Genomic DNA, 21482 nt, shown 5'->3' with positions numbered 1-21482 from the left:
AATTGATATGAATTTTCAAAATTAAGGACCATTTTGATACACTTTAAAAAACGAGGACCCAATTGAGAAATTCGTACATAAATAGGGATGTAGTAAAGGATTAAACCTTCATCTTACTTGCAATCATCATCAAACTGATCTTTATTTTCAATGTTTTGTGAATTTGAGGAATGTCATACATTCGAGGTCTAATGTTTGATATGATTTCATGTTGACTTTTCCTTTCGAGACATCGACGCACACCTGCTTGAATTTACTGGCAAGTGAAGAATGAGAGCTATTTAGAATGGTTTGGAGAAGTCTGGGACAGCCACATAAGCACATCATTCCTTATACATTGCTTAAAGGAAACGAGACACCCAAAAGCTGCCCCAGTTTGGTGTTTGGGGAAATGAGCATGGGGTATGGATCTTTGAAAATTCGGGTCAAAAATTCAAGTAAGATCCGCAAAGCTGCCCCAGTCTGGGATTATGTGTCAATGAGTTGCAAGGCGAAGAATTCGTGTGACATTCACAAATCTGCCTCAGTTTTTCGGGTATGGGTTCTTACCTGGAAGAGGTAGTGGGCATGAAAAGGATAAGCTAAAAGGATGACCCCAATTGGTCTGATTTTCTTTTGCATGCTTTTGCTTAGTTGGCAAAGAGATCCCTTCTTCCTGAGACATTACTTTTTTCTTTTTTTTTTTTTTTTTTTTTTTTTTTTTTTTTTTTCAAAGTTTTTGTTTTTGTTTTTTTTTTTTGTTTTTTTTGGACTCATTGTAAGTCATTTTGTCTTATCGCAAAATTAAGCTTTATGAAAATTTGAGCAAACATTATTCAATTTGCGTGGACTTTATTAGGCTTGTAATGTGGCTAGGGCTAGAAGGTATTGAAAGGAAGGGGTATAAAGGCCCAAATAAATGTTTGTCGGATACATTTTTTTGAAGCAAGGGTTGTCATCTGGCATTGTGTCAACTATTTGACCTTCTGAGCACTTTGCTTTCCTTGAACTCCATTTTTTTTATTTTTTCCTCATCACTTTGTGATTTTTTGTTCTTTTTTCGTTTTTGTTTACCATTTTGAAGGATTCCTCCGTTTGATCATTGAGTGCTCTTCAACTGCTTCCTAAGTTGACTCCTGCCTGATGACAATCCTTGCTTGGGAATAATTTTGAAAAAGGATTTATTTTTGGCTCAAAACAGGGTGACAATGGATATATTTTGTTTTTTTTTGGTAAAGAAAAAATGGCCACACATCATTTCAAATTCTGATTGCTTTCTTTTCAAAAGATTAATTCTACGACTAGATGACCTCAACATGAGTGATTTTTCCCTTTCCTTTTCTTTCTAGACCGCCCTTTTGGGTTTTCAATCTAGTGGACTTATTCTCCTTTTGAAAATTCTTTTATTTGTCTCAATGGGTTCAGGGATAACCCTACTAGCGCAAGCAAGGAAAATTTTGGCCAGGCCAATCTGCCCCAGTGTAAAGGCTTACATCATTACTAAGGGCAGTGACAGTGTTTGTTGGGGAACATCCTTTATTTTGGAACAGTGAAGGGTGAAGGTTTTCAAGCAAAATGCGCACAAACGTCTCGGGAGAAAGCGTCAAATTGTTATTTTTGATTAAACACTTGACCTTAGAAAAACTTGACATCCCAATTTTCCTTTTGATTATTCATCATTTTTCTTTTTTTTGCTCTTTTCTATTTTCGAAAAACAAAAGTTTGACGATTTGCAAGAAAGATAAGTGACTCAAGATTGACTTTATTTCATTTTCTTTTCAATTTTGTTTTCTTTTTTTTTTTCACGATACCCTTTCAGGACTCGATTTCCAGCACTACTTGGAGAAACCCTGTAGTGAGTGTTTGCATTGCAAGTCATGGATGACAGTGCGATATCAAAACGCATACTTCCCTGGTAGCAAGACAGTTCACAACATCAAATTTACTTGTACAATGACTTATGCTTTCTTATGTGGTCTTAAAGCCCACTTCATTTCTTCATGGCATTTGTAGAGGCATTCACAAGCCTTGCCTTAGTGTCTAGTTGACTTTCTTCATACTTTAATCATCTTGAATGAATCAAAGTTTGTCTTTGCGCTTGAACCACCAGCACTTTTGGTGGAATGACCGATAGCCCCTTCATGATAATCACCTTTTGTATATGATGCATCACGAGTCTTGTGGAAATGAGGCTTTACAGGCTTCATGTAACAAGTAAAGACCAAGCTTTTTATGCAGAAGACTTGGAAGAAATGTTGCATAAGTCAGAAGGTTAGGAGTGAAACTCATAAGCCCTTTGTCTTGATCAGCATGTTTGCCTAACAGTTTGGTGGGAAATTGAGTTTGGGTCGAGTCCATTTTTGTCTCAGAGCAGTTTCAAAGGGTAGGCCAATGGTATTTGAGCAGTGGGATGTGATTGAGCTCTTTCTTCTCTCCTTATCCCAGGCTTAGACCAAACTTGTTCACATTTGTTGTCATAGTAGAACCTTGTGCGATCTTTTCAGTCTTCACACCAATTTCAATTCTTTCTTGAATTATCACCAAGTTTGAGAAGTTTAGGGAAACACTGCTCATCATGGTCTCACAGAAGGGTGATTGCAGAGTATTTAGGAATGTGTCAACCATCTCGTTATCACTCATAAGAGACTTTCCTTGAGCAACAATCTCTTTCCACCTTTGGGCGTATCCTTTGTATAATTCATACTCCTTCTTCACCATGCTTCGTGGTTGTAATCAATGAGATGTCCCGTCCATGTGGTATTTGTACTACCTCAAGAGAGCATCCACCAAATCTCCCCAAGACCGGATGCACGAAGATTCAAGATGAGTGCCCCAGTTTGGTGTCATGCCAGCTAATCTACCTTAGAAAAACGAATTGACCACTTTTCATCATAGGAACGCACAACCATTTTCTTTCTGTACATCATGAGATGGCTCTTGGACAAGTGGGGCCTCCGGGTAATTTAAAATTTGGGAGGTATCCGCATATCATCTGAGACTAAGCATAACCCTTCAACATTTGCAAACTTAGAGCTTCCTCCCCCTTCCATGACTCTTATCCTTTTTCCGGTATTTCAAATTTAAGCTTGTCAGCATCAACATCCACCATGAGGGCAAGATTTGAACTCGGGTTCCCTCGTCATTGTCTTACTCACCAGGCGTGGCTGAATCATCTCCTAGGGGACCATGAAAGTGGTTGCCCCAAGCTTGTTTCTTCCTTCAACTACGGTATTTTCTGCCTTTTAAGTGTGAACATGCCTCAATTCCTCTCCCAAGGGTGAAGTGTAATGTAGGGGAAGACCATATGAGGAGAAAATTTAGGCCTCTCGAACTCTGTATTGTAGTCGTGGTGCACACGAATCTTCAGGGCTTTGTAAGGCATTCAGAGCCTCTAGGATTTGGCTCACTTATCCCTTCAGTTGTTGGATATCGACTTTCATCCCATCTTGAATTTCTCCTTGGTTCTCCAAGATTTATTAACTGGTTCAAGTCCTTTAGGGTATCTTGGATGTTTAGGTATATTATTTTTTTTTAGATGAAACAATTTAAGAAAATGAAAATGAAAATGAAAAGAAAAAGAAGAGACAATGTAGTTTAAATACTCTAGTCGGAAATTATAAAGCTGTGAAAATTTTGCCTTGGTACAATTTGGAAATTAACACGAAACGGAGTCCATAAGGCGGTTCATCATTCAGAAGTTCCCAAAACGTGAGACACAGGAAGTCTTGGTCAACCACCTCAGGCTTTAGCCATCACATTCTTCATTTCTCTTATCAGTTTCTTGCAGCAATTGAGAAATGTTTCAATCCCCTTAGGCGGGTTGATGATTGACATTACAGACTCAGCATCAGCTAAGAACTTAGGGACATTTTCAATAGCTCCATTGGCAAGGGAAGCTAGCTATGAGAGACTTCTCTTCCACTTCTTTGTAAGTTGTCCTTGTTCCACGAAATACTCTTATATAGATCATTATTTACAGATGTCTCCTTTTTAACTTGATGCTACATTTTTCCAACTTCTCAACCGCTGATTCCATCCGCTGCTCAGCACTACGAAGTTTTTTTTTTTTTTGCTTCGGTAAGGAGGGATCGACTTGAATGGTAACTTGATTGTCCTAACCCTCTCTACGATTCATTGGCCAAGGGAATCTTTATTAACCCCAGTGAAATGGTGTTTTAGCTACACATATACAACATAGAAGAGAGAAATGATGGATTGGGTGGTGGAAATTGGATTTTTTCCACCATGGAAGCCCCTTGGAGCAGCTGCAGCAGCGTCCCTGGTCTCCTCCCCGTTCTAGATCCCCCTTTCCAACTGCCTCTGGATTCTGATATAAAGAAGGGTACAAGAATTGAGTCACGGGTCATCTCTGGACGAGCGTCCAAATTCTGGACAAGCGGCCCAATTCTGGACGAGCGTCCAATTTTCTGGACGAGCGATACAATTCTGGACGAGCGTCCAATTTTTTGGACGAGCGACCCAATTCTGGACGAGCGTCCTTGGACGAGCGTTGGATTCTGGACGAGCGTTCCTGGACGAGCGTCCCATTTCTGGACGAACGTGCAGACGAATGTGGACGAACGTCCTCTTCTGGACGAGCGCTGTGTTCGGCGAGCGTCCGTGTGCGAGCGTTGGATGTCTGGACGAGCGTCCACTATCTGATCGAACGTTTTCTGCTACACGAGCGTCCACTTTCATTGTCAACGAGCGTCCGCTCGCCATGAAACGAGCGTGCGCTCGCTAAGTGACGAGCGTCCTGCACGAGCTCCCTTTCTGAACGAGCGTTAACATGTCTGGACGAGCGTCTAGGACGAGCGTCCACTTGTGCGAGATGTCTGGTCGAGCGGCCACTCTTGCGACGAGCGTCCTGTGCTTCTTCTGCCGTTCGTTCTCTATCAACGAGCGTCCGCGATACTTGTGTGCGCTCGCTATGTGACGAGCGTCCATTTCTACCTCGACGATCGTCCTCTCTAAGAGTCCTGGACGAACGTCCTCTTCTCACGTCATCTGGACGAACGTCTCCTTCAAAACGAGCGTCCTCTTCTGCTTCAGGACGAGCGTTGTCTTTTGAGAGCTGGACGAACGTTCACTTGGCGTCACCCTTGCGCCAAGCGTTTCTGCATGTGTGACGAGCGTTTCTGCGTGCCTTGTTGATTCATCTCTATAATTTTGTTGGAGACTCTTCCAAGCTCATTTTTAACTCCTGCAAATGATATATAATTTGCGATCTATGCTGCCAAGGGACACACCATTTAAATTGTTCTTTGTTTAAACTTGTACAAAGTTGCGCCCATTCATTTGCCCCTTTCACATTTGGTTTATACTGCCATAGCTCAAACATGGGACAGGTGGCCTTTAAGGCGTCCTCAGTCACACGGGAGATGAACACAACATAACACTTTCCCTCCCTTCAACTCATAACAATGATTAAGGGTCCCATGAACTTCAGCCAAGATGGTAGCGACTGGATTCTCACAGCGCTCTTCGTATCCCACGAATGCATTCATAGCGGCATAGTCGACGAGGTTCTTGACATTTAGGAGAAAGCGTGACACCATAGAGGAGAAGAGCTAATACATTCGTAAACATTTCCCAATTTTCTTCTTAAGCCAAATGATGTAGGTATTCCTATAAGTATCTTTGAGGAAGGCCCCTCACTTTGCCCTTGATTGAACTCGCTTTCCAACTTCATTAGGTGTATTTTCCTGATCCTCGCTCACTGCAAGACAAGGATATACTGCTCAAAGTAGTTGTATGGAGTTTTTTCCAAATTTAAGACTTGCTCGAATTCTTCCACTGATGGCACTAGTTGGAAATCTTGGAAAGTGAAGCACCTCAATGGTGGTTCATAAGACTGGGCTAAAAGAGTAATGGCCGGTGTTTGAACTTCCACCTCTAACAGGCTCAACAAATTCCCATACTCCTTCCTGAATGCATCCTTTTGGGTTGTCTCCATTTTCTTCAGCGGTTCTCTCAGGCCATCCATATTACCCTCCTTTACTTCAATGGCTATCCTTTCCTTTAAAATGTCTGAACTTGAACCCCCCTTGACTTCAGATCTCATGTTAATTTCCATTTTATCTCAAAGGCTTAATCACAAATTTATAATTTTTGACTAGAATCCACAAGGTGCGTGATTTTTATTAAGCAAACATGAGGGTTATAAGAATACACATTTCTCCCTTTTGTGCCTTATCAAAGGTTGAATGAGTAAAGTTCTAAGACCAAATATATGCACTCACAAGGATAGCTTCCTAATACTTAAATCAGGCCACCAGAGCTATAGCTCTTTTCACTGTTCATCCACAACAGTCAGAGTAATCAACTAGATGTGGAGACACAAATGAAGAGAACAGACTCTGGCTGGGGTTCTCACGATAGCCAAACAGGAAGTACATCCCAGAGTGACACCGCTACACAACCCCTCTATTTCTAAGTTGCGCTCAGACCCGGGTATAGGGCCTCACTCATGATATGCATATTGTGTGTGTGTGAAGGGAGAATGCAATTGTACACCCCAAACCCTCACCTGCAAAACAACCAGAAAGATTCCAGGCAGATATAAACATGTTTCCTACCATACAACAATTTTTTTCAAAGAATAATCAAAACAACTCACACGCAATTATTAAAATGTCAAACATAGATAAAGAAAAAGGAGAGGAAAACATAAAGAAACCACATCGAATTCGCATATCTAATTAAATGGCTTGACTCTCTGGCTAGTCCCCAGTGGAGTCGCCATCTGTCGCAACCGGAATCGCGACGGGACGACGATCCAAAAAAGAAACGGGTTTTAAAAAGAGATTGGAGTCGCCACCATAGTTTATTCTGGAAAACTACGGAAAAACCATAAAATGATAAGACACGGTCCGCGAAAACCAGATTCTGGGTTCGGGAGTCGGTTACGCGTAGGAAAGGTGTTAGCACCCTACAACGCCTGCCCTAAGGCAGTACCTTTAACTAAATACACGAATATGATGTGGTTTTCGAAAATGTTTAACTATCCCATAAAATAAAATTCTAAATAAACAAAATACATTTTTTTTAGTTTTTTGGGCCCGACAAGGATTGACCTTGCTCCTACGTATTCTCATTCAAAATGAGAAATCAGGGTTACGTAGTTCTTTCAGAAACTGTGTTGAAAATTTTGACTAAGAAATTGTTTGAGAATTTTGTTTGGAATTGATTTTGGATTTTTGGGAAGTGAACCTGACAAGGACTAGCCTTGCTCCTACGTATCTCCATTTTTGATGGAGAATCAAGGATCACGTAGTTCTAGCTGAAAGATTACTTGTAGCTGGGAATATTTTAGTATTTTTAATAAAGAAGGAAAAGGTTTTCTAGCACAAGGCCTACGCGAGCGGTCGCACGTGTGCTTAAACCTTTTCAAATATTTTTATTTGATTTTTAACTTTTGTAAAAGAAAAGGAAAAGGTTTTTTAGCACAAGGCCTACGCGAGCGGTCGCACGTGTGCTTAAAACCTTTTCAAAATATTTTTATTTGATTTTTAACTTTTGTAAAAGAAAAGGAAAAGATTTTCAGCACAAGGCCTACGCGAGCGGTCGCACGTGTGCTTAAACCTTTTCAAAATATTTTTGTTTGATTTTTAACTTTTGTAAAAGAAAGGGAAAAGATTTTCAGCACAAGGCCTACGCGAGCGGTCGCACGTGTGCTTAAACCTTTTCAAAATATTTTTATTTGATTTTTAACTTTTGTAAAAGAAAGGGAAAAGATTTTCAGCACAAGGCCTACGCGAGCGGTCGCACGTGTGCTTAAACCTTTTCAAAATATTTTTATTTGATTTTTAACTTTTGTAGAAGAAAAGGAAAAGATTTTCAGCACAAGGCCTACGCGAGCGGTCGCACGTGTGCTTAAAACCTTTTCAAAATATTTTTATTTGATTTTTATAAAAGAAAAGGAAAATGAAACAAACAAGTCTAACCGATATAAATAAAACAAAAGCGTGTGGACTATCAAAAAGGGGTTACATGCAATAAAAAACTAACTAATAAAAAGAAAACAAAAGCATAAAAATAAAGCAAGAGAAAAGCCCAACATGAATAGGGGTGTAGAGATTAAAAACCAGGGGTGCGAAGAAATGAGGCTCCTTTGCTTGGGCCAATGCTGTCAGGAGTGTAAGAATGAGAAATGGGAGGTGCATCCCGAAATATATGTTCAAGCCCAATTCTCTTTGTTTTGTTTGCAAAAACAGAATGGGCTTAAGCCCAAATGGAATGAGGGTGTGAATGGAGTTACGCGTGGTGGCAGACAGAGAGAATGTGGCCCAATACCTAGGCCCAAGGTCTTTTATTCAGAATCCCATTAGGGGTCTGCTCACACCTTCTTCATTCCCAATACTCATACTCAGCCCCTCAGAGACCCGAGGTCTCTTTCCCTTCGCGGAGGTTCGTCGCCGCCCCAGCCAGAACCGGCCACCACGCCACCGCCTTCCATCAGCCTCGAAATCGCCGGAAACCAACAGCGGCCACGACGTCACTGCTTCCAGCCACCGCCGCACGCCTAAACCTCCATTCGATTGGCAGCCGTGAGCCGCCGCAAGCCATCGGAGCCTTCGCGAGAGATTCTCTCCTCTCTTCGCGCCGCATCTTCGCCGCCTGAGGGAGCACAACCATCGCGAGCCGTGGCCAGTGCCACCAAACCAGGGTCGCCGCTCTCCGTCGAGATTATCGCCGACCGCCGTTCCAACTCTTCTTCCCTGCTTCTCCCTTTTGCACGCGAGGGAGATGATTATCTCCTTCCCTTCTCGGCCATGATGTAGTCTATGGAAACGTTTCCGGTTTGGGTTATGGACTTGAGTTTTGGTTGTTCTGGATTGTGATTTTGATGGCGCCTTTTGGCGGAAAGAGTGGAAGCAAACGGTAGTTGAAGGGTGGCTGGTAGTAACCGTGAGTGTCATGATATGGCCATGGGTGAATCTGGATGGTGAAGTGGGTATCTGATGAATGAATGATGATGAAACGGAAAAGGAAAATGGATGAAGATGATGGCCGTGGTCATATGGTGTTTGCCCCCCTTTTCTGTTGTGTTTTGTTGTAGGTGAGTGCTGGATGGTGCTGGAGGTGAGTGCGTGATGGACTGGAGCAATGAGGCGTGGCGAGCAAAATGTCTGTTATGTGATCAGGGAGAAAAATGGTTTCTGTTAAGTGAATGGAGGAATAGAAATTTTTTGTGTGTGCCTGTGATGGTCAATGGGAGTTGTAGCAGGGGATGGAGATGATGACAGGTATAGGAGATGATTACGGGTATTAAGTGTTGGAGATGAAAATGAAAGATGAAGGGGATGAAGATGGTGATCTTCGCTGTGAGGGCATATGGATGAATGATAATGGGTGTATATCAGTCAATGGAGGATGGTCCCCAGGTGAATCATGGATGCCGTTGGAGGTAATGGATTTTGGAATGGAAAGGGAAAAGTGGTTGGGGTGGTTCTGGGTGTGTGAGGAACATAGGGGTGGTCCAGAGCGAAAGGGCAGTGCTAGTGTGTATGCGTGAGGGAGTAACCGTTTTTTTCCTTTTTTCTTTTTTTTTTCTTTTTTTTTGCTTTTTTTTAAAATACTTATATGAAAAATCAAATGAAATAAAAAAACGAAATAAAATAATAATAAAAATAGAATTAAAATCATAAAAACATAAAATAAAATAAGGCAAAATCAAAAGAGACTCATTATTTAGTCAACCCGGACGAAATTGGGTGTTGACAGATATATAAGTAGAATAACCGAATTCCAAATCATGGAATTTATAACCCCTGTTAAACAATAATCGATTGATCCACTGTTGTAATCGACTTCATTGCTTTCCATTTGAATTGTATCTTCACTAGCTAATCCAGAAGCAATGTTCCTGCAAAACCTTTCAAGATCTTTCTAGAGCAAGAATTTTAGAATTATTGTAATGCAAGAATTATTACAGGTATATTCTGTGTGTGTAAATGTATGAGTGCAATGATAAATAGTAAATCAATCAACTTCATACATAACACAATCGACTTAAATCAAACAGATTGAATTTAAGCATAATATCTGATTTCATTGATTTAAACCATGATTACAATCAGGTAATACCAAAACAAAATGGCATAAAACGCCATTAACAAAATAAGCTCTAAAAACAAACAAAACATCAAACAAGCAAATTTTAAATTTTCTTCTTATTCTTATTCAAAAAGGTTCCAAGAAGCATGTCACTATTGCTCTCTTCAACAACATTCTCATCTTCTTCCATTCCATCACTATCATCAGGTTTGCTCCCTTCCTCACCCGATTGATCTTCATCATTATCTTCATTAGTATTGTTCAACTTAAGATGCTCTTTTATTTCCAAAACATCATTCCTGGTCTCTTGACACATTATCTTGAGAGACTTTATTTCTCTCAATACAGTTCTTTCAAATTCAGAGCGTGCCCTGTATGGAATAGAAGATGATTGTCCTGCTTCATCACAATCTTCGGTAACTTCATCCTTGAACCTCCAGCCTTCTGGTGTATGAAGCATTCTTTAGTCTAAGTTAATTGTAAATTATACGATTGTTTGGTGATACGAGTATGTTGGGAAACGATATCCGGTCTTACCGGTTTTATTACTTGAAACGATTTGGTATACTTGCCAAAGTCTCAACAAGTTTTTGGCGCTGTTGTTGGGGACCTGTGTTTAAAACTGGACTTTTGTGTGATTTTTAACCGATTTAGACTCTATTCTTTTGTTTATAATTTTTTGTTTTATTGTAATTACTATCTTTATATTTTTGGGCTAACTTGTGGCTCGAGTTTGGTTGTTCTCTATTGTATGCAGGGAAATATCCGTACAAGGAGGACTGTGTCATCTGAACCACTCCTTGTTGACCCTGAGATCGAGAAAACAACTCGCAGAAACAATAGTGAGACAAGGAGGCGACGAGCCATAAGTCAAGAAGCTGCCCCTGAATCTTCACCTTCTTTCAACAATCAAAACACTGAGCTTCTTGATACTTCTCTACTGAACGAAATGGATGTGACAAGACCACCTCCAAGGAGAACCATAGGGGACTCTATTGCTTACACTAGCCCGAGGAATTTCTCAAGCATTTTGAGGCCTACTATGAGTGACAAGCTGGCAGAAATGAAGCCTGCTTTACTCCAGCTGATCAGTTCAAATCAATTCTCTGGCATGGACAATGAAGACCCTCATGCTCATTTGGTCACTTTCTATGAATTGTGTGGCTCAATGGGTGTAATGGGGGAGGATGAAGAAGCGTTGTGCATGAGACTTTCCCATTTTCTCTGAATGGTAAAGCAAAGGATTGACTTCAGTAACAGCCTAATCAAAGTTTGACTAGTTGGGAGGATGTGGAGCACAAATTTCTTGCTCGCTTCTTTCCACCATCAAAGAGCACAGAGATAAAGGCTGCAATTGCTACTTTTGTCCAAGGAGTAGATGAACCACTATGTGAAGCTTGGGAAAGATTCAAAGCTTTACTAAGAAAGTGTCCCGGTCATGGATGCAGTCTAGAAATGCAAGTGCAGACCTTCTGCAATGGTTTGCAACCTCATACTAAAATGATACTAGATGCATCTTTTGGTGGTTCGATTCTATTCAAAACTGTTGATGAAGCGATTGCTGTTATTGAAAATATTGCCTCCACTGACATGCAGAGTCAACATGGGAGAACACAAGTACAAAGGAGAGGAGTTTATGAACTTGGTACTCAGGATGCACTACTTGCACAAAACAAACTTCTTGCCCAATCAATGGAGCTCTTGACTCAACATATGGCCAAACTACCTCAGTAGTTGCAAGCAATGCAAGCTCAAGCTCAGCTGCATCACCAAGTTATGAGATGTGATTTCTGTGGAGATAACCATCCTAATGGACATTGTCAAGTTCCTAGTAGTTCTCAATCTGAAGAAATCAATTATATGGGAAACCAAGGAAGACAAAATTTCTTCAACAACCCTTTCCCTAATCCTTCCAATCAAGGGTGGAGACAAGCACAAGGAGCTTCTGGTAGTAGAAATTCATATCAACCTGCTCATCAATATTCATCTCAGAGTGATCAGACTACAAAACTAGAAGAAACAATGCAGATGTTCATGCAACAGTCCATACAAAACTAGAAAAAATACTAATGCATCCATAAAGAATCTGGAAGTGCAAGTTGGTCAGTTAGCTAAGCAATTGGCAAATTAACAAGGTGGACAATTTTCTGCTAATACTCAAGCCAACCCTAAGGAAGAGTGTAATGTTATATTCACTAGAAGTGGAAAAGAGGTTGGGAGAAAAGAAGAAGAAAAAGAAAAGAAGAAAAGGGAAGAAGAAGAGAATCGAGAAGAAAAAGAAGTAGAAGAAGAGATTGTTGGAAGAGAAGAAGAAAATAAAAGTAAAGAAAAAGAGAAAAAAGCAAAAAGAGAACGAAATTGTGAAATATCTTCCTTATCCGAAAAATCCTTCAAATAGAGATAAGGAGAAACAATTGGCTCGGTTCAAGAAAATTTTCAACCAGCTTGAGATTACCATGCCCTTGACTGAAGCACTACAACAGATTCCCGCTTATGTGAAATACATGAAGCAATTCCTTAGCAAGAAGAAAAATTATTTAGATGAGGAAACAATTGAAGTGCAGGGAAATTGCAGTGCCATCATGTAGAAGACTCTCCCTCAAAAGTTCAAAGATCCGGGGAGTTTCACCATCCCTTGCATCATTGGAAACCATGATACAGGGAAGACTCTTATTGATTTAGGGGCTATCATCAACCTGATACCTCTCTTTATGCTTTAAAAAGATTGGTGGTCTTGAAGCCAAGCGAACAAGAATGATGATTCAGTTGGCAGATAGATCTATCAAATATCCATTTGGTGTAGTTGAGGACGTGGTGATAAAAATTGGAAAGCTCCAATTCTCGATCGACTTTGTAGTGATGGACATGGAAGAAGATGCGGAGATACCGCTCATCCTTGGAAGACCTCTCATGAAGACAGCTAAGGTAGTTATTCATATGGAGGAGGGAATACTGAAATTAAAAGACCAAGATAGAGAGGTAACTTTTAACGTCTTCGAAGTTGGGCAGCGAAATCGAGAAAAAAAGACTAGTTTTAAAGCTACAGATGAACTGCTATCAATTACTAGTCTAACAGGGCAAGCTACCAAGTTGGTCAAGATGAGCCTTAATTGCTTCTCTCCAAAAGTGAAGGGAGAAGAAAAAGATAAGGAAGAGAAACTAGATCACAAAAACCTGTGATGGAAAGAGGTGAACCCAAACCTGGAAAACCAGTGAGAATTAGGAATAGGTTATGGGTCATCAGGGAAATAAGGCTTCCTATTATAGAAGAGTCAAGTTGGTGACTAGGAAGCTACTGAGAGGATGTTGGTGTCATGAAAAAAGAAGCACACCAACATCAAAAATCAAACTTGAGCACAATGGTGTCAAGCTAATGACATTAAACAAGCGCTTACTGGGAGGAAACCTAGCTTTCTAACCCTTTTGTTTGTGTGATTTTGTTGTTCGAGTGTGTTTTGATTGTTGGAAATTGCTTTAAAATGATTTAGTTTGATTTGGTTGTTTTGGAGCATGTGAATTTGGATTGGAACTTATGTGTTGTTAATAATTGCATTAGTGTAATGTTGATTGTTATTGTGAATTGATGTGAAGTAGAGTGCTTTAATCTGTTTTGATGTGTTCTAGTGTGGTAGAGTATGCTTTGAATTGTTATGTTGAGTTTAGATATGTTTAAAGTGTAAAATTTGAAGCCTTGAGTTGTAGAATTAGAAAGCTTTGGAAGTGTGCACCTAAATTGGCATTCTTGCACTCAATTTCACTCCTTATGGATTTGATCAAGTTTGTATAGTGAAAACATGTTAATTTGGGTTGAATTGAGGAGTAAGAAGTGTCAAATTTCAAAAATCATAGAGTAAGTAGCCAAAATTCGCAAAACTAGTTTCTGGTATGGCGCCCCAGCGTCCATTGCTTAGAGGGGCTCAAGCCTGAGCTGCAAATTCTATCATTCTGATCCACGTGCGCCCCAGCCCCCATTGCTCAGGGGGGCCCAAGCCCCGGCGAGCCAGACCAGATTTTTCAACAACTCTAGTTTTCTGTTCTGCTTCAAATTTTTCATGCTCCAATATGTGTTTTGCGATTTTTCTTGCATATATAGTGTGCTTTCTACGTTGTGAACTCATGATCATGAAATCTAATATTTTTTGTTACAAATGCATACTTACATTGTGGGCTCACATTTGCAAACTTTATTTTCAATCTTTTGTGCATAAATGACTTCTTCATCCAACTCCAAGAGAATAAAAACAAATTCTACCACAAAGAGAGATGTCAGCAGAGGAATATGCGGCCCAAGTAGCATGACTTGGGGACTAACCCAATCTACAAGGGGAGGTGGAGCTGCCGCTGCAGATGATGCTGATAAGGACGATGATGCTGATGAGGAAGATGATGCTGATAACGATGATGCTGATATGAGTGATTAGAGCACATCATGAGTTTCGCTGAACCTTTTATATTGCTTTCTTTTGTTTTGATTTCTAGTTTAACTTTTAAACTTGGTTGAAATTCAGTTCTTAGTTTCTGATTGAATGAACATTTAAGTTAAGTTATCTAGCTTGATAGACTGTGCTGATTCATGATGCTTATGCTTGAATATGAAATGATGCTTGAGATGGGTCAATTTAGTTCTAATTATGGTTGCTTTCTTCATGAAAAGTCTGAGAATGCTTTATGTTTAATTGCGATCAATACTCTTGGCAATTGCTTGATGATGTTTGTGGAACCTGGAGTTAACCTTGTGAATACTATCATGTTAGATCACAACTGACTTTGCCTGAGTTTCTCTGAATTGAATCATTTTCTGCATGTTACATATGATCAAGGCCATCTTTGTCTTTTACCTCATCTGCATGTCTGAGCCAAATAAGCCAACACAAACTCCTTGAACCTTAATGAAAGATAACTTCCCTCTTTGAACCTTAAGTCTAATGAAAACTCCCTCATTTCCCTACCTTAAGCCGAATAGAGTAATCATGTTTGTGAATGTAAGGGTGTATTGAGAAAAATAGAAAAATAGAAAAAAAATGAGGAAAAAGAAGAAAGAAAAAGATAAAGCATGAGAATTGAATGAAAGAAAGTTGGGTTATGAGTTCAAAAGTGGTTCTAATTTAAGTGAAGCAAAAGAGAAACTTATGTGCATGATTTGAATTGTTTAATCTCTTAGCTCAAGGTGCTTTGTTGTCCAGAAAAACCATGTTTCTTTCTTAGCCCAGCCACATTATAAGCCAATCAAAGTCCTTGTGATGCTAACTTGCTTGTGAATGTATTTAATTTGGTTGAAACGAATGACAAAGTTGATTTGTGTGACATTGTGATAGTAGAGTGATAGATACACATCGTTATACACCAGTGCATTCAAGTGAAACACTATCTTGAGTGAGGATTGGTTCTACATAATTCAGTAGAGCATTTTGCCATGACTGTTGATCTCTTATAAACTGTAACATTTGATTGAATGAAAATGTTGTGGGCACCACAGTCGAAGGCTAATTTGTACACATTTTTAGGCGTTCCAAGTTAAGCAAGTGTTGTGAATTCTGCTATGTCTGTGAAAATATGTTTTGTGTTGGAGCCAGTGATGGTATCGGAGGGGGTATTTTTCGAAGAGTATAGCGCAGCGGAATTAAAACTCAGAGAGCGGAAAGCGTATTCGATCACAATTAAACTTAATTTGGTCCTTTTAGTAAAAATAATTTTCTTTCAAAAAATTAATCAAATAGTTGATATACGTAAAATAAAATGAGTGTAGGGAATAAGAAGATCAACACAGAATTTTTATCCTGGTTCGAATCAAAAGATTCTACGTCCAGTTGTTAATCACTATAAATAGTGATTAACCTTTTTCACTAAAAAATTGTTTAACAGATTACAAGATAATGAACAAGAATAAAATGAATAGAGCCACTCTACCAACTTGAAGAGAACCGCTTTAGCAATCGACCAACGATTCACAAGCTTCTCCTTTCACAAGACCAGGCAGAGCACCTTGCTAACTTGAAGAGAGTCTACTCCGACTATCGACACACACGATACGCGAGCGTCTCCTTTCACAAGACCAAGCAAGGGAACGATGAACAAAAAGCTCTCTAAGAACGTTCCTCTGACACACAGTGTTCTAAGCTTTCTCAGTTCAAAAACGTTGCTTTCTAATTTCTCCAAAACAAAATATATAGCCAAGTACACTGAGTGCCAAAGGTCAGCTCCCAACTGCCATGAATAATCGATTATTGTAAGTGATAATCGATTATTCAAGTCCGTTATAGGTTTTCAAAAATGTGATAATCGATTATGTAAAGTATTAATCGATTATTCAAGTATGACTTGTGATAATTGATTATTGCTTAATCATAATCGATTATTGTAGTTAAAAATGCAAGTTTACAAGGTTTACAAGAATTTCCTACTACATTTAATTTCTACAAATTGCTTTTAACTAATTCTAATATCTTCTGCAACTAAAACTTCTTGTAGCATCATCAAAACAAATTTCTTCAAGATTTACCAATACTCCTTATTGGTAACAATCTCCCCCTTTTTGATGATGATCAAAAATTCAATTTTAAAAGCAAGTTTGGCTTACCTGCAAAACATACAAGCTAACAAACAACAACAAGGTTAGCAATACCTGTAATAATTTATACTTCTCCCCTTGTATTTTTCTTCTCCCCCTTTTTGATCAGAAGCAAAAAGATCGGATGTTAAAGGCTCCCCCTAAATATGATCTCCCCCTCAATTAATCAAAGGATGCATATAATCAAGAGATCATTTTATTTATGAAAATAAAGATTACATTATAAGAAGACACATAACAGACAGAATTATAACATAGATGAAATGGCAAGTAAACAACAAAACAGTCTAACATAGAACCTATATCTAAAACTCAGGACTAGGAGATCTCTCGGGAGGTTGAATGTTGAGATGATTCTCGATGTTAGATAGACGAACATCAAGATCAAGAAATTGATCAACCATGTACTCATCAATAGATCTTTGCCACTCATAAATCTCCTCAAAGTGAGTCTTTTGTGCAAGACTCATATCCTCCAATTGTTTAGATAACCTTGCAAAATGTTCTTCCATAGAAGTTGAGGAAGATGAGGGTATGTTTGATGGTCCAGCATCAGACGGAGCAGCAGCACTTACTGGGTCAGCCATATGAGTGTCCATGTCATCATCTTCATCTACATCAGGATGATCATCATCTTTGTGAATAAGGACTCTTCCTCTAGTAATGAATCCCATTTGACGAAAGGTTGTATCTCCAATTTCTGATCCCACAGCTTCAATATTTTGAACTAGTTCTCCTTCAACAGGTACACCTTTGAATTCTAAAATCCTAGAGATAAGAAGAGCATAGGGAAGTTGATATGAATGGGATTTCTTGGCTTTTACCATTGTGTCAGCAATGAGAGCAGGTCAGTCGATGTGTATGTGATTTAGAATCCCGTACAATAGAAGTAAATCCTGCTCAGAGCATTGAGCATGGTTGGTTGCTCTAGGACATAAAATCCAGACAATCAAGTAGTGGATCATCCTTTCTTCAACTTTAAAACCTCCAACCAGTAATTGCCTTCTATTTGTTTGTCGTTCAGGATGACGTAGGAAGGATTGAAAAGTCATCATCCTGTTGAAATCTTCAAGTCCTAAGTGGACTTTGACAGCATCATCCCATATGGGAAGTTGAGCAACATTGGTCCATATGTCATCATCTAAAATGATGCGTACTCCCTTGACCTTAGTAGATATTATCCCATCTCGATAGCGCAAGTTGAAGTAGAAGACTCTTATCAGATCAGGATAAATGCAGCCTTTTTGTTCTAACAGATGCGTTAACCCCTGCTCAGCAAAAGTGTTTGGAAATTGAAAGCCATAGAAGCGGAAAAAGTCAAGACGAATAAACTTTACCGCCATGATCTTCCTTTCTTGCCAAGAATTAACAAATTCTGCGTGTTTCCCTTGATCTGAAATCCATCCATCTATGTTTGCAAGACGTGGTTGAGAAGAAGAGGAGGCTCCAGCTGTTCTGCGATGGTGCCTTCTTGAGTCAGCCATGGAGGAAGAATGGGAAAATGAGATTTTGAGAAGGTGAAGGGAAATGAAGAAGATTTGAGCTCTAGATTTGATTTCAGCAGTATTTGGGTGCAAAGGAGTGTCTAATAATCGATTATGGGGGGCTATTTATAAGAAAAATGGACAAACTAGCCGTTTATGGTCGTTTATAGCCGTTATGGGATGCTCCAACGGCTCTATTTTTGAAACTGTCAGCGTGATAATCGATTATGGCTCGTGATAATCGATTATCAGTTCAATAATTACTGCCCAGAATTGCATGATAATCGATTATGCATAATGATAATCGATTATCTGCTCAAGATTTTCCAGAATTGAATTTGATGCATGAATAATCGATTATAACTTAGTGATAATCGATTATGAAGCGTTAAGTTTACGAAAAATGCAAAAATTCGCATAGATTTTGATTCTAAGATAAGTCTAACACTCCTAACTCTCTTCTAAGCTCAAAAAGTAAAGATACCCCCTTAAATATGCAATTCGAATTTAGTTTTTAGCATACTCAATTAACCCACGAAATCAACAACCACTTTTCAAACAATTAAGATATCAATGATTAAGCAACCAATTTATAAACTAAAATGAATGCAACAGTAGCTTAAATGGAAATGATCACAGCTGCTACAGGTTTGACATGAAAGCATTTCAGCTAGCACAATCAGTTAAAAAAAAAATAACTTTGACAACACAATTTACAACTTTCAAAACAACAACTATGATTCATGCACTCTCATATCCCAATCTGTTCAACCCAATGAATTCAACTCTGCATATAAAACAACATATATAAAAATTAAAACAACAATATGCAGTAATCAGATTTAATTCAATAACATTGTTTATCTTGGTTCAATGGATTTTATCCATGAAATATTGGCAAACCAGAATTTAAAACTGGAAAATTGACTCAAACAAGGAAATGCAGTTCCGACAACTGCTTTTAAAGACTATTCTACAGTGATTTTCACAATTTGAAATCAAGCTTTATGCGGAGCAAATCATAGCTCATATGGCATGCATATAAATAGATCTCCACAGAAAACATCTTTGAAACGGAAATGCCAATTCAATCATCAAATAACTTAATTATCTAAAAATGCCAATGAAAATCTATCAACCAACTCATTTAAATGAATATAACAGGAATCAAATAATGGAAAATTAGAAAGATAACCAGAACAAAGTGCAATAACACAGTTCAAACAACACTTAGCTCAATCACATGGAGTTCGAACCAAGGCTTTGAATGCCATTTGATGGATTCACTTCCTGCTCTTAGATCATTATTTTCGAAAGCATAATACCATGGATCTCTCCTCTCCTTTTGAGAACTTAACCTGCAAAACAAAACAATAGAGTTTTGGTCCCCATAATCTCATTTGGGTCCTTTGAGGTTAGAGACAATTTACTTTATAACAGGAATCCAAGCATATTTTCCATTTGGAACATCAAAATGTTTAATTCTACATTTGTTAGAAGTGTGCCCCTTTTTCATACAATAAAAGCATGTGACAACATTTGGGTTTCTATAAGACACAGTTCCTTTTTCAACCCATACCCTACGGGTTCTTTTAATTTTGTTCTTACTTTTAAAAACACTTTTGTTTTTATAAACCTTTCTAACAGTTATAGGCATTTCAACATTATTGTTTCCAGTTGCAACTTCAAGAAGATTTTCAAGAATATCAATATTAAGCATATGACTCTTACATGAAAGACATTCAACAGGATGTTCAACATTTGAAGACTCTTTCATTTCCAACTTGCAAATTTTATTTCTCAAACTTACTTCCTCATCTAATGCTTTCTCATATTTAATTTGCAATTGTTTAAATTCTTTTTTCAAAATTTTATGAGCAGCATTCAATTTCTCAGATTCATCAAGCAATTCAAGAAAAGCCTTTTGTACATCAAATTCACTAGATTCATAGCTAGAATTACTTACTTGGCTTCCAGCATCATCAAAATTAGCTGTCAAACACAAGTTTACTTCTTCAACAGAATCACTTGAACTAGAGGTGGTTGATGCATTATCCTCCCAAGCAATGCGAACCTTCTTCTTCTTGTGAATTTTCTTTTCTTTTCTTTCTTTACTTCTTTTGTTGCTTGAACAATAAGCTTTCACATGGCCTCTTTCACCACATCCATAACATTTGAAGCTTGAAGAGGAACCTTGATAGTCCTTCTTTTCCTTCAAGATTTTGCTTTCAGATGATTTATCGTTGGCCATCAAGCATAGATTTTCTTGCTCATTAGAATCGCTTGAGCTTGAGGAGTTTGATGTAGACCATGAGTTCGAACAAGTCAACTTAGCCACATTCAATACTTCATCATGAGTGACTCTTAAAAATTTCCACATTTCCTGAGCACTTTTATAAACAAATACTTTGAAAAAATCATCAATGGTTAGTGCAGATAAAATTATATTCCGAGCCTTAATATCAAATTGGGCTCGTCTATTTTCTTCAGCAGTCCAATTAAAATAAGGTTTTTCAGTCTCTACACCATCAACAGTATTCATAGGAATATAAGGACCATTTTGTACAGCTTCCCAAATACCTCTATCAACAGACCCCATAAAAATCTCCATTCTAACTTTCCAAAAAGCATAGTTATCACCAGTAAACAATGGAGGTCTGTTAATGGAAGCACCCTCAGCATATACATGGTTTTGATTGTGACCAGCCATTTTCGCAAATTTTGAAAAACTATCAAAGCAAGCTCTGATACCAATTGATGGTATCGGAGGGGGTATTTTTCGAAGAGTATAGCGCAGCGGAATTAAAACTCAGAGAGCGGAAAGCGTATTCGATCACAATTAAACTTAATTTGGTCCTTTTAGTAAAAATAATTTTCTTTCAGAAAATTAATCAAACAGTTGATATACGTAAAATAAAATGAGTGTAGGGAATAAGAAGATCAACACAGAATTTTTATCCTGGTTCGAATCAAAAGATTCTACGTCCAGTCGTTAATCACTATAAATAGTGATTAACCTTTTTCACTAAAAAATTGTTTAACAGATTACAAGATAATGAACAAGAATAAAATGAATAGAACCACTCTACCAACTTGAAGAGAACCGCTTCAGCAATCGACCAACGATTCACAAGCTTCTTCTTTCATAAGACCAGGCAGAGCACCTTGCTAACTTGAAGAGAGTCTGCTCCGACTATCGACACACACGATACGCGAGCCTCTCCTTTCACAAGACCAAGCAAGGGAACGATGAACAAAAAGCTCTCTAAGAACGTTCCTCTGACACACAGTGTTCTAAGCTTTCTCAGTTCAAAAACGTTGCTTTCTAATTTCTCCAAAACAAAATATATAGCCAAGTACACTGAGTGCCAAAGGTCAGCTCCCAACTGCCA

General features: G+C 38.6%; 1 protein-coding gene and 1 pseudogene across 1 annotated transcript; one reads left to right on the top strand and one right to left on the bottom strand.

Annotated features, from left to right (window-relative positions):
- The first annotated feature begins 10789 nt into the window (after nucleotides 1-10789).
- LOC148200464 (uncharacterized) lies at nucleotides 10790-11772 on the top strand (annotated as a pseudogene).
- Nucleotides 11773-19394: 7622 nt separating this feature from the next.
- LOC148200463 (uncharacterized) lies at nucleotides 19395-20850 on the bottom strand. The gene is made up of 2 exons (XM_088112388.1): nucleotides 20057-20850; nucleotides 19395-19448 (listed from the first exon to the last, which is right to left on the bottom strand). The coding sequence occupies exons 1-2, from the start codon at nucleotides 20798-20800 to the stop codon at nucleotides 19395-19397; spliced, it is 798 nt and encodes a 265-aa protein (XP_087968514.1). The 5' UTR covers nucleotides 20801-20850.
- Nucleotides 20851-21482: the final 632 nt, after the last annotated feature.

Source organism: Vigna umbellata, chromosome 4 (genome assembly GCF_029865625.1).
Source record: "Vigna umbellata cultivar VRB3 chromosome 4, Vumbellata_1.0, whole genome shotgun sequence".
In the NCBI taxonomy this organism is placed as follows: Eukaryota; Viridiplantae; Streptophyta; class Magnoliopsida; order Fabales; family Fabaceae; genus Vigna; species Vigna umbellata.
This window is presented reverse-complemented; position numbering and strand designations above follow the sequence as displayed.

What these genes read in the sequence shown, in the direction of transcription:
- LOC148200463 (XM_088112388.1), bottom strand. Translation starts at nt 20,800, where the DNA reads ATGGCTGGTCACAATCAAAACCATGTATATGCTGAGGGTGCTTCCATT. An exon ending in TTGATGATGCTGGAAGCCAA is followed by an intron (nt 19,449 to 20,056) that starts GTAAGTAATTCT and finishes TTTGTTTTGCAG; the next exon opens with GTTAAGTTCTCAAAAGGAGA.